Source organism: Uloborus diversus, chromosome 1 (assembly GCF_026930045.1).
Source record: "Uloborus diversus isolate 005 chromosome 1, Udiv.v.3.1, whole genome shotgun sequence".
Classification (NCBI taxonomy): Eukaryota; Metazoa; Arthropoda; class Arachnida; order Araneae; family Uloboridae; genus Uloborus; species Uloborus diversus.
In genome coordinates, this window is record NC_072731.1 from 83,963,452 (window position 1) to 83,982,045 (window position 18,594).

Below are 18,594 nucleotides of genomic sequence, written 5' to 3' on the forward strand. Positions count from 1 at the left end.
TTCCCAAACTTGTTGTCAAAAAGGCAACTTTTAGTAATGCTAGAGCAATGTTGTGGTTCCTTCCATTTTTTTTTTAAATTGAAGTTACTTTTAGGCTACTTTGGATGACCTTAAGAGGTCAGGGATTCTTCCAGATATTTTCCTAAAATTAAAATCTGATAAGCGCAATTTTAGGCTGTTTTTGGTGACTATAAAGGAATATAGAAGGCTGCGGGCTCTCTCCAAAAAATTTTCACCATGGAAGTCTTAAAATCGCAATTTCAAGCCATGTTTTATGTATGAAGAGGAATTGCTATGAGCAGTGCAATTGTCTGCTATGAAAAAAACCTTTTTTTTTATTTCTCAAAAACTATCTGTGAAATAGTAGGTTAGTTTTTTCATGGTACGGTCCATCAGCACTTTTTTGCTTGTATTGAATCCCAAAACTAAAGTTCCAGAAGTGTTGATTCGCTGTAGAATTCTAGTGTCTAATCTGCTTCTTTTTTCTCAGGTAAGAGTGAAAAAGCTCAGCAATACTTTAGTATAAGACTTCATGGTTTTAGACTTCATAACATAGAATTAATTTAATGAGCCAGAACTTCACAAATGTAAATTTATATGATGGGTGCCTTGATATCAAAGTCTGACTAAAAACAACAAAATTTCTTACAATGTATCAAGAAATTTTTAAGTTTTACAACAATAAATTTTACTACTGATTTGTAAAAATGATCTTTTACCACCATTTTTTTATCTTAAAAACACCAACCAACAGTCTTATTTGTTTATAATGGAGCTGCAGATTGGTTTCGCACTTTTTGCAGACCTACTGTACTCCCCAAGAACTGGCACCCATTTTTTTCATATAAAACCTCAATTGACAAATAGCCATTACTGCAAGAGTTTTGAAGTCCAGTTTCCATACCAGATCAATGGAGGCACCTAGACTTTCACGAGGATGATGCAAAACTACACTAAGAATTTAACTTTGCCAAGAGGATTCAAAAGATCTTTTGCATGCTACATAATTTTCGAACACGGACGCTGTTTACTTTACCTACCATGCCTACTTAACCTACAAAAACTGTCAACCAACTAAAAAGTAAGATTTTTCTTAATAGTAAACAAGAGTCACAAATTTGAAGTTATGCAACTATAACAAAAATAATACAACATAACCAATTGTTGAAACTTTTTAACAATCCATTTAGTTTTGAAATTGTTTCAGAAAGCGAAAAGAAAAGAAACAAAATTTAGTTACCTTTTCCTAAATGTGTGTTAATGCTCATATACCTTGCTGTGCCTGTAAGACTTTTATGCTCCCTATATGGTATATGTTTATTTGTTTCAGGATCTATATATTCTTTTGCTAAACCAAAGTCTATGATATGAATAATATTATGTTTTTTTGTTGACTGTCTTCCTATCAGAAAGTTTTCTGGTTTCACATCCCTATATATCAAATGTTTGGAATGAACATATTCAATACGATGAAGCTGGAAAATAAAAAAAAAAAACATTTGCATAAACATGGAAATGTATTGAAAAAATTAAATAAAGCTTTTTTGACTTATATATTTAAAGTTTTTCACTGGGATCACATAGCCATAAAAGTAATGCATTTGTTATATAAACAAAATAGGGTTTAAAAAAGTATATCAAATGCGAGTGATTTTCAAACCGATTGACAGTATGGTGTCCTGAATTTTTCCATTGAATTAAATGTTAATAAAATTACTGTTTTAGCATTGCATAAGCATGTAGCAAAACATTGTTTTATATTAAATTCATTGCATTGCGTGTCTTTTCTCATGGTTGTAAATTTATAAGCCTTTTCTATTACTTTAGTTAGCTAGTAATGGAATTGCCTTGTCCTAACGAGAAAGTTCGCATAGACTTTATCTTTTTTGTACACTTTCAAGCAGCTTTTTTATTTTTTGTGCATGAAAGAAATAATATTTGTTACTTAAACACAGCTAAAATTGGTTTTATAGATCTGCTCATCTAACATTTTGAATTTTCAATGCAGTGTGTGTTCTTAAGTGCAACTCATTAGTGTTACCCCAGGGATTTAATATTTTTTATGTGCAAAATATTTTTTTACCGTAGTTAGCAAAAGTGTTAGGGAAGCCATATTTGTATCTTTTTAGAATGTGAAAGTCGAAAATTGGATATATTTATTCCTTATATGTTGTACATTGAAATGTACAATTTAATGTGAAGAGGATTTTAATCAAATCTCATGAGTATTACCCATTTATTTTGTAATATTTTTTTAAGTGTAGAAATATGCAATAAGGCATTAATGTATTTTGTATTAAAAGAAACAAGAGACCTAATTAAATTTTCAAAAACATTGATAGAATCTTTTCCAGCGAAGAATTCATCCTTTAATCTTATGAGTGTTACCCTTTATGAGTGTTACTTTTAAAAGGTAACATTCATGACAACCATGATAAAAGAGACTCAAATAATGAGTAGATTCATAGTTATGGATATTGTATTACCTTTAATACCTTTATCAAAGAGATATATTTTTTCACATATACTACATACATAAATTCACATTTATTCAAAATTGAAGAGTGAACACTGATGCAAAACAATGTTCGCAAAAATGAAATTTGGGTGCGTTATTTAGGAAAATCTTTTAATTCTTTAGATATGGTATTTAAGTACCTACATATTTTAGAAGAATTAAAGCCCAAACTCTACAATAAATTATTCCACGAGTCCATCTCTCATGAGTGTTACCGTCTTTCAAAAGTGTTACTATAGTTAAAATTCAGCATTTTTATAAATAAACATTTTTTTAATCTTTAAAAATTGGTTTCAATACTGAAATATTTTAGCTATTCATGGTAAATGCAATGCTTAAGTTAATATGGTTTTATCGTAAATTTTACCTTTTATTTAGGAAACAAAGGGACACTCATGAGAAAAAGTTATACAAATACTTAAAATTTCTTAACAAATATTTATACAATTTTGATTTATTTATGAATATTTAAGATAGTTTAATCAAGATTTTTAAGATAATTTATTTTTTGAAAATAAATTACATAATGTTTTATAAAGGTAACACTCATGAGAAAAACGGTGACTTGCCAAGAAGCTTTTTGGAATTTCTAAAATATAAGCAAATTAACTCAAAAATAATTACTTGGTTAAAAAGCCATAAATTGTAAGGAATTTGAACCTATGAAAGTTTTTATGTTTATAACAAGAAAAATTTCCAACTTTTGTCAAACCAAATGTTTCAATTCATTTGAAAATAATCCATGTCTAACTTCTGAACTTTAGCTTAAAGTATTATATATTTCTTGAATTTGTTCCTCAAAGGCTTACATAAATGTACAGTAAATAAAATTTTTAAAACATTAAACAAAAATAATGAGCTTAAACAGTAGAAAATAAATGGTAAACAAAATAAATCCAAAAATAAATAAAAACATTAAACATTTGGCACAATGGAATAACAATGACACCGAAATGGCAAATATCCAAAGGTTGGGAGAAAGGCATTGTCAAAAAAAAAAAAAAAACTCTCAGTATACATACTTCAAACTTTGTCATAGCACAAATTAGAAAAAACATTTATCTTAGCCACAAAAAATAAAAAGAATTTGTGGTAGTACTTAGCAACAAACTTTTGTCAATTACAGCAAGAGAAATGAAAACCAAAACAGCAAAAGAAAAAAAAATAATAATAAAATAATAATTAAAGTTCAGTACATTGTTACATATCTTGGTTCAAATAAAAGTAGCATTTAAATGCAGAAAAGAATATTAAAGCTTCAAAAAGGCTAGGAAACTAAGAACTCGGAACTAAATTTGGACAAGAAATATTAAGTTTAAAAAAGTTTCATTAAATACGTGAATAATTAATGAAATTTATCCAGTTCTGGAATGGATAATTTTTCATGATACTGATGCTATATAACCATATAGAAGAATGGGAATTAAATCAAGGTTTAAAAAATAACAAAATATATTTATCAACAAATATATTTTAAACAACAAAATATTTCGCTAAACAGTCATCAATTAAAATAAAAGTCAAAGAGATCGGTCTTGATTATCAGCGCATTAAATATGCTTTTTTTGGAGGATAAATATAAAGTTATTCAGGATAAAAACAGAACAAATTTTTATTTTATTTCTACTTATTATGACTAACATGTGAAAAAAAATCAATATAAAAATTTTAAAATTTAAACTTTTTTTGTGTATACATCTATAATAAAAATACAAAGGAATTAGAAGTTTACTTCTGCATTGTAAATTCTTAAACACATAAAGCCAGAATAAACAAAGTTATTATCTACCAATTATTCATACCAGGATTCATATAAAAAACCTTTTTTTTTCTTTTGAAAAAAACTTAAAAAATACGGTGTTTTTGATTTAAACCAAGTATTTTTGGTTTAAATTGGGTTTATTTGGTTTTTATTACTATTTCTGTGATAAACAATTTTATTCTAAGAAAATCATGAAGATTTTATGAATTAATTATTAAGGAATGTTTAATATTCCTATTTGTACCTAATTTCTTCTTAATTAAATAATTAAGAGTAAAATCTTGTAAGTTCATTTCCTCATACTTAGAGATTTTTGTAGGAGAATATTGTTTGAAAATCTTTTAACTATTATAAAAAATACAATATGCAAATTGGTCCTGGAATAAATAATCAAAGAAATAATTTACTGTGATAGTTCAGGCATTAACTACTAATAACCAAGAATAAATTCTGGCAAATTAATTTCCTCATAATTAAATACAGTCGACCCTCCATATATCGAACTTCCACAGATCAAAATTTTCTATATATCGAAATCCCAGCAAATTTTTATGTTCATTGCATAAAAAAATTGTTTCTATACATTGAAAATAATCTCTATATATCGAATTTTTTTCGAGACATTAGATTTTTTTTTCCACTTTAGACTGTTTGTCTCTCGACAAATAAAGGTTAAGGGAGAAAATTATGTTCATGAAAGGTTGCTACGAAACTCATACGGAATCTGAGGTTGAGGAGTGTGTAGAAAGGTCGATGTTTCGTTCTGGAGTTCTTAAATTCCCTCAAGTTTATTTCAAATATCTCTAAAAGTTAAAAATTCCGCTATATTTACGTTTTTATAGTTCTCTGGCTGTTTTATTATTAATAATCTTGATCAATGACTGGGAATTGAGTAAAATTTATAGCTACATCAATATATTTAAATAAATAAAACTGAAATTTTATGCTAATAACAAAATGATAAAATATAATTTTAAAAGAAATTCCATTGATGCGACATCTGATGCATTTACGTAAAACTTGTTTTTGGTCCAAAAACCACAACTAAGCAAACTTAAAATGGCGCATTAAAAAAATGTATGAGCCTAAAAAAATTTCTTTTAACACTTTTGAACTCACTTAGTAGTGAGAAATAACTGGTAAAAAAATTAGGAAAATCAAAAATGTCAACCAACAAATTTTATTCTTTTGGATGATTTCAAACGGATTGACCCAGAAATGAATCAATTTGTTCTTCTTTTCCTTTCAAAGATAAAAACCGATTTAAAAGAATATATTTTTTTATTCATGTTATTTTTACTGTTTATAAGTAAATGCAAAACGGAAAAAGTTAAAGAAAGAAATAAAAAATATAATATAATAGTGCAAAATGTATCAAAAATAATAACTCTGCTACTATAAATCAACATTGAAGTTACCGATATTTTTATATCACTATTATCTTGATATATTTACGATCAGTGATGAAATGGATATTCAATTTTGTGTGCATTTTAGGGCAATGCCTGGTATTTTGCGCTACAAAATACTAAGGGAGGGGAGTCCATTATCCAGTAAGGTTTTTTTTTTTTTGGAAATTTAAAACTGCTGCTTGTGAAATAAGTCAAGCTATTCTCCCTTAAAAATAAAAAGTGAAAATTTTTTTTTTTTTTTTTGCTTCTTTACTAGTATTTTTTCGTAATGCACTCATCTATTTCATCCACATGGGTAAAAATTTCACCTATGTTTGTTTGCTTCGCTTTTAACGGGATTAGATTCTCATTTAGAGACTAACTTTTTATTTTCAGTTATCTTATTGAAACGTTAAGAATATGCTTTTTTGAGACTGTTTTTGACCGTATTTTTAGCTTTTTGAACGTCAACGTTTTCGAATGGGAACATCAATTTTAAAAAAAACCTTTATAATAAGTTTCGCTTGTGAGTATTTAAAAAACATTATTTTTATCAACAAAAGTAGATTTAATTTTTTAAAGAAAAACTCTCTTTCATTAATATTGTTCTTGCAAAACATACAAAAAACCTGTTTTTATCGATTTTCATTGTTAAAACTTTTTTAGCTTAATGCTGATAAAATTTCACAGATAATATATATAGAAATCAAGTTGATGAACAAATACGACTGATAAAAATGAGCTATCCATAAACTCCCTTCTTTAAGATAGAAAAGGGATTTCTTGTAACTCCGAAACACGTGCTTGCTGTTTCCTGAAAATTTGTGCATATGAACTTTGGTTTATCTTCTTTTACTTTTCAGTACAAGGATATTTATTTAATTCTTATATTCACTGTTCCATTATTTTTATTTTTGAGATGGAAGGCTTCCCGTTTCTTTTTACATCACTATCCGTTTTCAAAAAAATCGGGGGGGGGCGTTTAACCCCTTGGTGATTGTTCTACATTGCATCAATCGATCCCCATCCCAATAACGAAGAGCCAGCGACGCCCATGCAACCCAAAATGTAATTCATAAATTCAAAATTATATGTAGTTATGAGACACCTTAATTTCTGCTTTTTTTTTAAGTGAATTAAACACGCATTTTTTTTTATAATTAATCCTAACTTGTGTTTCACATACTATTTATTATTACAAACATATGAAATAAAATTCCTCTAATTCATATTTTTTCTCTGAATTGTATCTATGCTTGTGCCTGTATTTCAGGGAGAGAGTGTACGTTAAAACATAGGGGTTTTAAAAAAATACCTTTCCAAGTATTTAATATGTTTTGGAAGAAATGACGTGTGAAACAAGTTAGATTCATTGTTTTGAAGCAAAACAAACCGAGCAAGAGCATGTTCAAAAAAGATTAACAAACAAAACAGAAAAGTTTGAATTCATGTGTTTCATTTACATCCATTGAGTAACGAATAATAATAATGAATAAGAACACTTTTTTGCATTACTTTTTGAGTTTCTTTCCTTGATTTCTTCCTTTTTTTAAACCTAGATGACACTACACTCTGGATATAAATTTAAAAGATTTCTATATGTGATATAAAAAGGAACAAGGCCATTCCAAGAAAAAAGACATTTTATCTTGCATGTGATAGCTCCAATAGGTTATTAACAATAATTGAAAAGTGTAATGAACAAAATTTTGTTGCTTATTCTCAAGCAAAACAATTTTATTAATTACCCTTTAAAATGATTACTGTTAATAAAATACACAAGCTGTTACCTGAGGGACAATATGGCAGTTTTAAAGTCGAATGGCTCAACAACGCAGAATAATTTTACTAATTCATTTATACAGAAAATAAGCAAAAAGTTTTCAAATGAAAAACAAAAATAAACATAATTTGTTCACTAACCAATTGTATAGCAATCATGAGGACAGTTTTCAGGCTAAATTTTCGATCACATAAATCAAACAGATCCTCTAAACTAGGTCCTAAGAGCTCCATGACAAGTGCATTATATTTCCCACATGGTCCAAAATAAAACACCTTTGGTATGCCCTCTGAAATTAAAAAAAAAAGAAACTTTAAAGGTCAAGTTTTTACACAAATGTTGATGCTTTCAATTCAAAACAAATGCAGCCATAAATAATTTCAAAGCTTAGCACAAGCTAACCAATGCTAAGAATATAAATGTTAATAACATTTCCTACAAACATTAAACAGTAGTTAACTCTCAACAGTATTTAATTCTCAAAAACTTTTTGCAGCAAGAAAGTTTATTGTCAGCTTAAACAATGTTTTCTGCAATTCTGATAGTCAAGTTCTGGTTTTAAACTTTGCTTCTGTTCATTACTCATACTCAACAATTTCAGAAGAAAAAAAAATCTCCCAGAACTTTTCTCGATAAAGAAGCATTCATATTAGCTACTAGAGAAAGAAAAAAGATTAATAATAGTTTCATTGCTTGCATTATTGATGGTATTGATCATAATCCGTTAACAAACTACAGCAAAAAATTTAAAAAGTTTTTTTTTTCCCTACAACTCTGGGATTTGTCAATAAAACAAGCAGAACTCTGGGATATCCCAGGGAAACCCTTGGAAACCTTTAAAGAATGTTAAAACCTTGGATTTGTTTCTTTATGTTCCGTTCAAGTTGCACTATTTCAATTCAAATGCATAAGTGTGATTCTCTCCAAAGAGGTCAAATTATCAAACCCCGTATCTCATTACGAATCAACGTTTCAAAACTAAATTTACCAGTTATGCATAACATGATGTTTAAAAGTTTTTTTGGTAGTTTTTACAATTTAGATATTTATAAATGAATTAATACTCAGGGATCTGGCCACAGAAAATATGGTTCCCTTAACGGACCCTTCACAAAAGTAGGATCAATCAAAACTGACCTTTCACAAAATCCTGATCAACCAAAACTGACCCTTCACAAATTTCTGAGAAATAAAAACACATCTTTCACAAATTGTTTATTGAAAGAGCAAATCTGAAATCAAAATAACGCATATTTCCCCTGTATAAAACAATAATTTTTGGAACCATTTTTAAAGTTAAATTAGAGGGTTGAGCTTATACAAAACCTGCTAACTTTGCAAAAAAAAAAGGCACTCTTATGCTGCTCCTGCAAGTGACAAATAACTACTACTGCCAAATAAATATAATGCTTGTTTGTTTCTTTGAAAGAATTTAACAGCTGAAAGTCAGTTTGGTTTTAAATAATATTGCTTGTTTGTTTTATCCTAGCTATTTTGCAGTGGTGTTGTTGCAAACTTCTCCACTCTGAAAAGACATCCTAAGCACTTTGCCACCTAATCAATTTTCTGCCTGCTCATGATTTAATAAACAACAATATATAACAGCAAAATGAACTTATAACTGCAAAGGGATAGCAGAGGTGGGAAAAAAATGTGATTGCTTCAGATAGGGTTACTAACTTCAAAATTATCCCCACTTAGCGTCCAGCTTTCAACCTTTATATAGACTTGATTAGAAAATATTCTCATCAGTTTGGCAATATTTGTGTATCTGCGGTGCAGTCTAACTGTTACTTTCATAGAAAATCATATGGGTTTGATTTCTCAATGCTAACAGGGATGATTAACTTTAAATTAACTCTTATTTACCGTTTCTTTCTTTAGATGCCTACATTTTGAAAAGCGCAATCTTTTTACATCCGATATGAGGATCATATTTTATTCTTTTTTCAAGCTAATTTCTTTTTATTAGGACACAAATAAATGAAAAGTCTCTTTATTCTTGTTACAATGCTTATTTCAAATTTTTAAGGCGAAATTTTATTTCCTAGACTGAGTCAAAAAGTAAAATGTTGAATTGATTTCTTTTTACTTTTGCTTCAACTGTGTCGATAGATATTACTGATATGCTTATCATAGGCCTAGCAATTCTAAACTAAATTTATCAAAATATTTCTTTTACAAACCATTTGTATACTTTTGATGCCAATACTTAGAGGATTGTGATCTCTTTGAATCTGCTATGGGGATGAGATGTTTTGAATTTTTCAATGTTTAGTACGCTTTGTTAAGAGTAAACAAATAAAATATCTTTTTATTTTTATTAAAACCATGGAATTTATAAGTTTTAAACGAAATTCTGTGCTTTTTAATAGCGTCTTGGGCTAAAAAGTTAAGTGCTGAACCCCAGCCGGAATTTTACTATTTTTTGTTACAATTATTTTAAATACTATACATACAACATTTCCAGTATAATTTAACACAGTGTAGAATGGTACATAAATATTGATACCTAAGGGGTGCCCATCTCCCAGAGAGCGATCCCCCCACCCCCCACCCCCAATACTAGTAAAACAATCAATAATGATATTATCAACAGAAAAGAGGAAAACACTCACCTTCAAGTTTCAACGATGCAGTATTTGCGCCATCAAAATTCTAAAATTTTGTTTTTGCAATTTTTTTTTCTTTTTTGCAAAATTGTTTGATTTTTTACAAAATTAATTGAGTTTTCGCAAAAAACAGTCCCTGTGAAATATCCTGGACAGACCCTTGATACTATAATCCAAATTAATCATTTGTCACTCCCTCACAAGATTTCAACTTTAAAAAAAAAAAATTGCTATACATTAAAGTATAAATGTATTATTTATTTTTCAATAATTTGATTTTATGATCAAACAGAGACTACAATATGCCAATTTTATAATTTATTATTAAAAATATTAATTTTAATATCATTATTGAATGTTGTCCCCACCTTCTCAGGTCGCTCTCTCACTGACCTATCAAAGTTAATCCAACTGCTACCTGAGGGCACATAAAACTAGTTGATGAAGTGAAAATGTTTTGGTAGCCATCACAGCTCATTGCATCAAAAAAAAAAAAAAAAGTTTCTTCATTTTTAAATCTATTGTTCTCAGAGGGAAATTTTAACAGAGAGTGGAAGGAAAGGTTTTTTTTACCTCAACACTCCCTCATCAGCCCCTAATTAAATAAAAAATAAATTTCAACAATTTCTTATTACCATGAATTTATAAGTATTAGGTATAGTTAAATCCCACTAAGCCTAATCTCTCTTCAGAAAATTACAAAAGAAAATGTTAATGGCCATTTTATTAAAATTCATCACTACCTCACTAGTGAGGGAGTGATGAATTTCGACTGTTATGTTATAAAATTTAAATTATTTTCGCTGTTATAAAATAAATGCCAACCTTCAGAATTTTTTATGTTTTACAAACAAAATAATTTCTAAAATTTACTATCATCACTATATTATGAGTGTTAACTTTATTTGTGTCTGACAATTGTTAGATTATATGACTTCAGTCGACTACTTGTAAATGTGGAATTTTATTCACTTAAATTACTATTTCGTAATTTTTATATGTTACAAGTTCATCAGTATGTCTGTTTAAGAAGTGTGTGCTGGGTGGCGACAGGAACTGTGAAAAAAAGTTCCCCGACTTTTCCCTGATTAAGTTCACCAAATTTCCCTGATTTACGTTACCAATGATAATGGTTTTCATTCTTTGCTTTACTTGAAATCCATTGCATGTTTGTATAAAATGCAGTATTTTAAACGTTTTAAGTTATGTAAAGTTGTTTAACTAAAGATATATTTTAAAAAGATGCTACTTTTTTTAATAAAATGGTTTAAAAAAAGAATTTTTTTTTTTTTGGGGGGGGGGGGAGGGGGAACAACCTACAAAACAGCATATTAAATTTTTATACATGGAGATTATAGAAAATTTAAAAAAAAAAAAATACTTTACTTCCACAAACCACTTAGCATAAGAATTTTAAGAAACTATTAAAATTACTTTTAAAAACATGTGTATTTATGATAGAACTGAAAAGTAATTGAAATTATTTTGAACTAAGTTTTCAAACAGTATAATAATTGTTGCAAGAATAACAAGTAATAGTGAAAGAATAGATGTAGTTATTCTTTCATAACTAATTGACATATTTATGCAAAACAGATGAAACCATTTGACAACCATTCATAGGGAGCTTTTCTCTAATCAAGAACATAGGTTTTAATGAATGAATACAGTATTTTGACAATAAAAAAAATTAAGATATTTACTTAAGTACACAAGTTAACTCTATTTCAAATGATTTCAGTATGTAACGAGAAAAAATCTTAGATTGCTTTTGTAACAAACAACTTTGAAATGCAAGGGAAAGAAAAGAAAAAAAAAGCAATTGTTAATTTTAAAATATATAAAAGAAGAATACAACTTGGTTATAAAATTAAAGAATCACTAAAGTCTGAAGAAAAGAAAACCTTTATAATCTGCGGTGACTAAAAATAGTATAAAAGCAAAAAACAGTTTTTTTAGTTGAAAGTTCAATTTTAGCAATTAAATTAAAAACGCGTAGAAGTAATTACTTCAAAGCTTTTATCAGTAGTAATTCAAAAACCAAAGCTTTCTTCTTGAAATCGTGATTAGAGTACGCTAACTACTTTGAGACTATGGAATAAAGGCAAAGGAGCTAAGGCATAATTGAAGGCTTCCTCTTTGCCTGTATGGTTGTTTATTTTACGTAGCATCGAAAGCGTAAAAGGAAATTTCAAGCTAGGTAAAATAAACAACCTAACAGACACAAAAACAATCTTAGGAAGTTCATCCTGTGGTTAATAAGTAAGATTCAATACTTTGACGTTGAGGAAAAAAGATGCACAAATATGCGGCAGTGTATAATCGCACCTCATTAATTTTACTTTTTTTTGAACAGATAATTGACGGAAAATGTGTAGGGAATTAAGAGTACTTAATTTTGTAAAGCAAAATAAAAGTTTTTTCCTCCAAAAATTAATTTTCCCTGATTTTTTGTTATTTTTTCAAAATTCCCTGATATTTCCGTGATTTTTCCCTGATTAATAAAGTTCCCTGACTTTTCCCTGATTTCCCTGATCTGTCGCCACCCTGGTGTGCCTTGTATATTTTTTAAACTCATTAATGCGTTTCCAATATGCATTCGACCAACCCTGCAACCATTTTCAGATAGATAAAGGCTATGATAGGCATCATTGCCGCACTTATGTAAAAAAATAAATAAAAATCCGTGCAAAAAATCAAAATGAATGAGCATGGTCAATATTTTTTTTAATACAGATGAGCACAAAGCAATTCATATAAAAATAAATCATGTGTTAACAAAGTTGGTAAAAAAAAAATTCTTGGCTCTTATTTGGCCTATTTGGGGAGAATCACACATAACACAATATAGGAGAAGCATGAGCCTTCCTTTTTACGTAAAGCCTCAACTAATTTCAACCGGAGTTTTATATATAAAAAAAAACAAGACACATTTGGTAACTAAATGCGTTTGTTACATCCTTTAACGATCAAATTTTTCTTTTATGAAAAAGTTTAATTTTATTCTGTTTTAAATAGTTAAAAGTCTGAATACTTTGTAAAGTCACATCCTAGTTATTGTTATACTAAATTTAAAAAAATAAATAAGTAAATAAAACAACTTTAAATTAACATTCATTTACTTCTGAATATTTCAAACTATGCAAAATTTGACTAATTATATCATAACTGTAGAGTGTCCATAAAGATTGAGCCTAAATCATTGTCATTATGCTGAACAATTTTGAACTCTAGTTGGAGTTATAAAGTAATGCCACACATTTCGACTGTCTTTAAAAAAGATCTACTTTCAGCACAAGACCTGCAACTAAGCAAACTCCTTACAAAACAAAGAAAAGAAACCACTTTCTCTGTAACAAAATACCATATGAACTTTGCTTCAATAACTGAACAAATTTTTACATTTGATCTGGATGCCAGTAACTCTGATTGTTACCTATGTCATTTAGTTCATATTAATAAAGGTATTACTAATTTGATAAAATCAAACAAAGTTGATATCACTTTCTTATTTTTCTTTTTTGCTATGCTATCTAGATTTATCATTCTGCAATAAAAAAGGTAGAGTAAAAAAATATAACAGGAGTCTCATTGCAGGAGCCAATCCAGGAATTTTTTTCTCGCTACCTATTTTTGTGAAAGTATTGTGAAAGTTTTTTTATCAGCATCGTTTTTGTGAAATTTTAGAGGCATCCTAATTTTTGTAAAAGAGAAGTAGAACAAGGGAAATTTTAGTTCGAAAAGTGTAAATGTCATCTAGTATTATTTTTAACAGGTTTCGTTTTTTGGGGAGGGGAGCTAAAAACCTAAGAAAAATATCATCGTAATTTCAGCTTAATGGGCTATGTACTGTGGAATAGTATAAAGGAAATTATGAGAAAAACAGTTTCCCAAAACAGATGTTGAAAGATTGCAAAAATATTGCATAAATACACTTTGGCGAGAAACAGCTAAAAATTAGTTAAAATACTACAAAAAGGTTTCTATTTCAGCAATTAATCATATAAAGTTGCTTAGAATATTTTTTTATGAGTAAATTTTGTTTTAAACAAAGAAACAAATTTTAAAATGCAAATTTTTGTGAAATTTTTGCTGTTTTTGTGAAGCCACTGATTTTATAACTTGATTTTTGTGAAATTGCCAATTTCAAAACAAGATTTTTGTGAAGGTACTGAAAAACGGTAGCAAAATCAGCCTGTATTGGGCCCTGCATTGTACTATCGGGGATAGATCCAGGTTTTATTTCTTGGGTCCGCATTTTGTGAAAAGTAAAATATTTTTGTAAACTTTTACTTTTGTAAAAAAGAAATTTTCATAAATTATTTCAGGTAGAAAGAGCTATTTAATGCCATTTTCGGGACCTAAAATTAAAATTGAACCGCCAGGTTCTTTTTCGGGTTTTGGCGTTCGAAAACCAAGTACCTCCCTGCCAAATTTGGTCGAGATCTGACAAGAACTGTGGATTTGTATAGGGAACATACACATATATTCTTACATTTATACACATATATATATTCTTTGTTCTATTCATATAGATTGACAAACAGGAAAACACTGAAGAAAAATTTTCAAATCGACAAACTTACCCTGGTTACCAAGTAATTTGTAAAACCTATACTCTAAATGTAACTGAGGAGCTTTTGACTTCATAGATTCCTAAAATTACGTAATAAATATTTTTATAAATTCAATCTTATTTAAAATAACACTTTAAACATTATATAACAAACATTCTATTTTTATGGGTTAAAAAAAAACAAGAGCGCTAATTAAAAGAATAAACAACTATGAGGATTCAATTCTTTGTATATACAGGGACAAAAAGGGGGCAAAATGCACATAAAGTAGAATACGATTAATCCTGACTAGATCCAGGTTGTCCGAATTAATGAAAGTGCAGATCAAACAAAATAACCTATAAATTGAGCTAAGGTACATAAAAACTACGGTACACAGTAAAAATTGTGTCTTGAATTCAAGAGAATGAAATATAAAACTGTATAAGAGAAAATTATAAGATATGACACAAAAAAAATTATTGGGCTAAAGTCTTATTTATATGGTATGTACAGTAGAGTCGAGTGAAAAAAAAACAAAACAAATTGAGAAATAAGTAAAGCCTATAAGTGGAAAAGTTGCCTCTTACCAAGCCTATTTATTTATTATACAAAAAGAATTTCAGCTAAATCAAATAAAATCTTTAGCTGCCCATTTGACTTTAAATTTTTAAGTATTTAGCATGACTTTTCACCGAACTCGTGAAAATGGAATGATAAAATATAATTCTCTCTCATTTGAATGTACAAATGCTTGAAATTAAACTCTAGAGAAATAAATATTTGATATATAGTTAGTTGTAGAGACGTACCAAGTAGCACTTTGGCTGAGTAGCCGAGTACTCTGTCTTTCATTACTCGGCCGAGTACTGAGTTACCGAGTACTCAGCCTTTCACTACTCGGTCGAGTTACCAAGTACCAATTATGTTTTAAGAAGAACCACCAACACACATGTGAATTTTGAACTTATTGGAACAGCAGTATAGACCTCCTTGTCCATATAATAGTTTTTAAAACTAAACTCCTGCTGAAATTAAACTATGCATTATTTAAAAAATTTTGTTTATGTCAAAAATTTTACAAAAAAATTATTTTTTGAAATTAAAAAAGTAAATAAATAAAAGGTATGATTAATCAAGTTGGAATTAAAACAAATTATACCAATCTATTATACTTCTAAACTGCCAAACATAAATAATTTTCAAAAGCAAATAAAACAAATGTGCAGGAACACTGCAGACACATGTTTCTGCGTTACAAGGAACGTCTTTTTCAGTGCATAAAATGTGAGCTAAAGAATGTAAAAACATTCGACAAAAAAATTCGACTCTAGTTGGATGCCTTTAAATCCACCAGCTCACATTTTGTGCACTGAAAAAAGGAATTCCTTGAAATACCAAAACACATGTCTGCACTGTGCTTTTAACGTTGTTTCATTTCCTTTTATTTTTTAAGCAAAGGTATTTTTATGTTTCTTATAAGTAATTTTTCTTCGTAGCAAAAACAATTTTTAATATAAAAATTCCATATTTTCCATACTTACTTTTTTGCACAATTTTTAATAAATAAGTTTTATTAACTTTGGGGACATTAATATAAAGATTTATTCCATTGAAGCATTACAAACTTCATTATTCTCAAAATTTAAATTTGACATGTAAATTGAATTGTAAATGATTGCAGAATATTATATATGCTTGCGCTTTTTTATAAATTTAAAAATCTGTCTTGGACAATATTCAATTTTTTGCAACTACTCGGCATTGACCGGAGTACGGAGTACTCTGCGAATTGGCCAAGTATTCGGTACGTCTCTAGTTAGTTGATAGTTGTAATGACCGGGAATAGCAAAATGGTCTTCAGATGTGCATTAAGAACGCACATCACACATGCTCTGCCAGATCTGCGTTATCCTTTCTTTGCGTTCACTGCTATCAACTGCATTCTTTGTTCTAGTTGGTTGTCTTTCGTCAAATTCTTCTATTTAGTTCAAAATATTTCAAACTTTTGAATTTTTACTTCAAATGAAGACCCTGTTTTTACATATAAGCAATTTTAAAGGAAAAAAAAACACAAAAAATACTACAAAATTGCATTTTTAGAACTTCAGTACCAAAAACACTTCCAGAGAGAGCTCTGCATTTACCTCACCTTTACCTCACTCACATCATCAAAAACGGCCTAAATTGCATTTTTAGCACTTCAATTCCAAAAATTTTCTCTGGGAAAGAACCCTGAATCACTCTTTTCATACCACCATTGATGATCATTTAAAGTTGCCATTTTGGAGCTCCATATCAAAAAGTGACTGACGGGAAGTTCTTGGACCTCATTCCTTCCTTTGATGCAACCAACAATCATATTTTTTAAGACTTCTACTACAAAAATATTTGGAGAAAACTCTTTGAATTTTCCTTCTCTTTGCTTTCCCCAAATATTGTCTAAAATTTAGTTTTTAGAACAAAGTTTTTGGGGTAGAATCTGTGAACACACCTATTGAACACACCTATGAATAATCAGCTTAACTAACAAATACATAACTATTTCATTTCATTTTTTTATATAATTCTTATTTTCATGATAATCATTCATATTGCTTATTTCATTTTGGAAACTATGAAGTAAAAACAGATCCGAATCTATAAATTTTGGGCCCCCCTGCAACAAAATCTATCCCCAGAGACCAGCAGTAAATATTTGTAACGTTAATAAGTCGTAGTGCTAGTTTTTTTTATCAATTTTTTCTTCAATTACTTGGGCTGCTGGGTCCTTTAGGGACGTGCCACTAATTGCACCATTTCCGCACTATCCGGCATCAAAAAGAGAAAAATATTTTTTTTAAAGCTAATTTTGCTAAAATCATCGAAAAACAGCATTTAGTCCAAACTTCAACCCAATAGCGGCAAATCCAGACATTTTCAGAAAAAATTCAAATTTTTGTGCGCCCTTTGCTCCACTATTGGCCCCTTTTCCGCACTACCCATCATCGTAATTTTTTTGAAAAAGTGCTTTTCAGCCCACCCTAACGTACAACAGTTGAAAGCAAATTTCGTGCTATATAACTATAGGTCCATTTTTAAAGGGTTTGATATTTTTTAATAAATTTTTGAGATTGTAAAGGGAAAAATTTCACTTTTCTGTGCTGATTTGACACAGAAGTTCAAAAAATCCCAAAAACTGATTCAATCTTCTTGACATTTAAAAGTTATATATGATAAAAACATGGCATCTTAAAACATAGTTGCATGCACTTGTAATATTCCACATTCAATATTAAATTGAATATTAATGAAGCAGATCAGAAAAACTATAATTTTTGAAGCATTACTAATGTTGATTAATAATGTGATGAAAAAATATTTTGTATAAAATTTGCCTTCTATCATCATTTCATCAAAATCACATCCGCAAAATTTTCAGATTTTTCTTGGCATTTATATAAGTTTTGCCACTTTGAGAAAAAACAAATCAGTGATTTTCCATAAACTATGTTCTATGCCACTTAAAGAAAGGAAGATATATATAGTCTTTTAATTTAGCATCTACTAACGAAGATTAATTGTTTTACTATGAGTTTTATTTCATGAACTATCTTTTTAACTTCAAAATTAATGTCTAACAAAATAAAGTTGAAAGCTATCAAGAACAGATAAACTTACCAATTTAATGGCTACATGTTCATTATTATATAAGTTTTTACCTGAAAAAAAAGAATTATTTTAATTGTCTAATTATTTCACATAAAGTAAAACACACATCAGAGCAAAATCAAATAAATTTGGCAATAAAAACACATACTTTGTAAATGCAAAATTTTAAAACAGGGAATAAATAAAACAATCATTTACTACAGTGGTTTTTAAAACACTTGAAACCTGATAGGAAATGTAAGACAGGGTGGAGACAGGAACTGTGAAAAAAAGTTCCCGACTTTTCCCTGATTAAACTCAAATTTCCCTTGATTTAAGTTA

At 28.7% G+C, this 18,594-nt stretch overlaps 1 protein-coding gene across 1 annotated transcript in view; it reads right to left on the bottom strand.

The window, feature by feature from the left end:
* The window catches only part of LOC129230758 (casein kinase I-like), a gene marked incomplete at its 5' end in the record, with an annotated part of 59,087 nt that extends 40,764 nt beyond the window's left edge, over positions 1–18,323 (bottom strand). Inside the window, 4 exon segments of the mRNA XM_054865194.1 lie at positions 1,241–1,475; positions 7,595–7,743; positions 14,653–14,722; positions 18,283–18,323. Coding sequence (XP_054721169.1) covers positions 1,241–1,475; positions 7,595–7,743; positions 14,653–14,722; positions 18,283–18,323 — 495 coding nt within the window.
* Between the last annotated feature and the right edge of the window lie 271 nt (positions 18,324–18,594).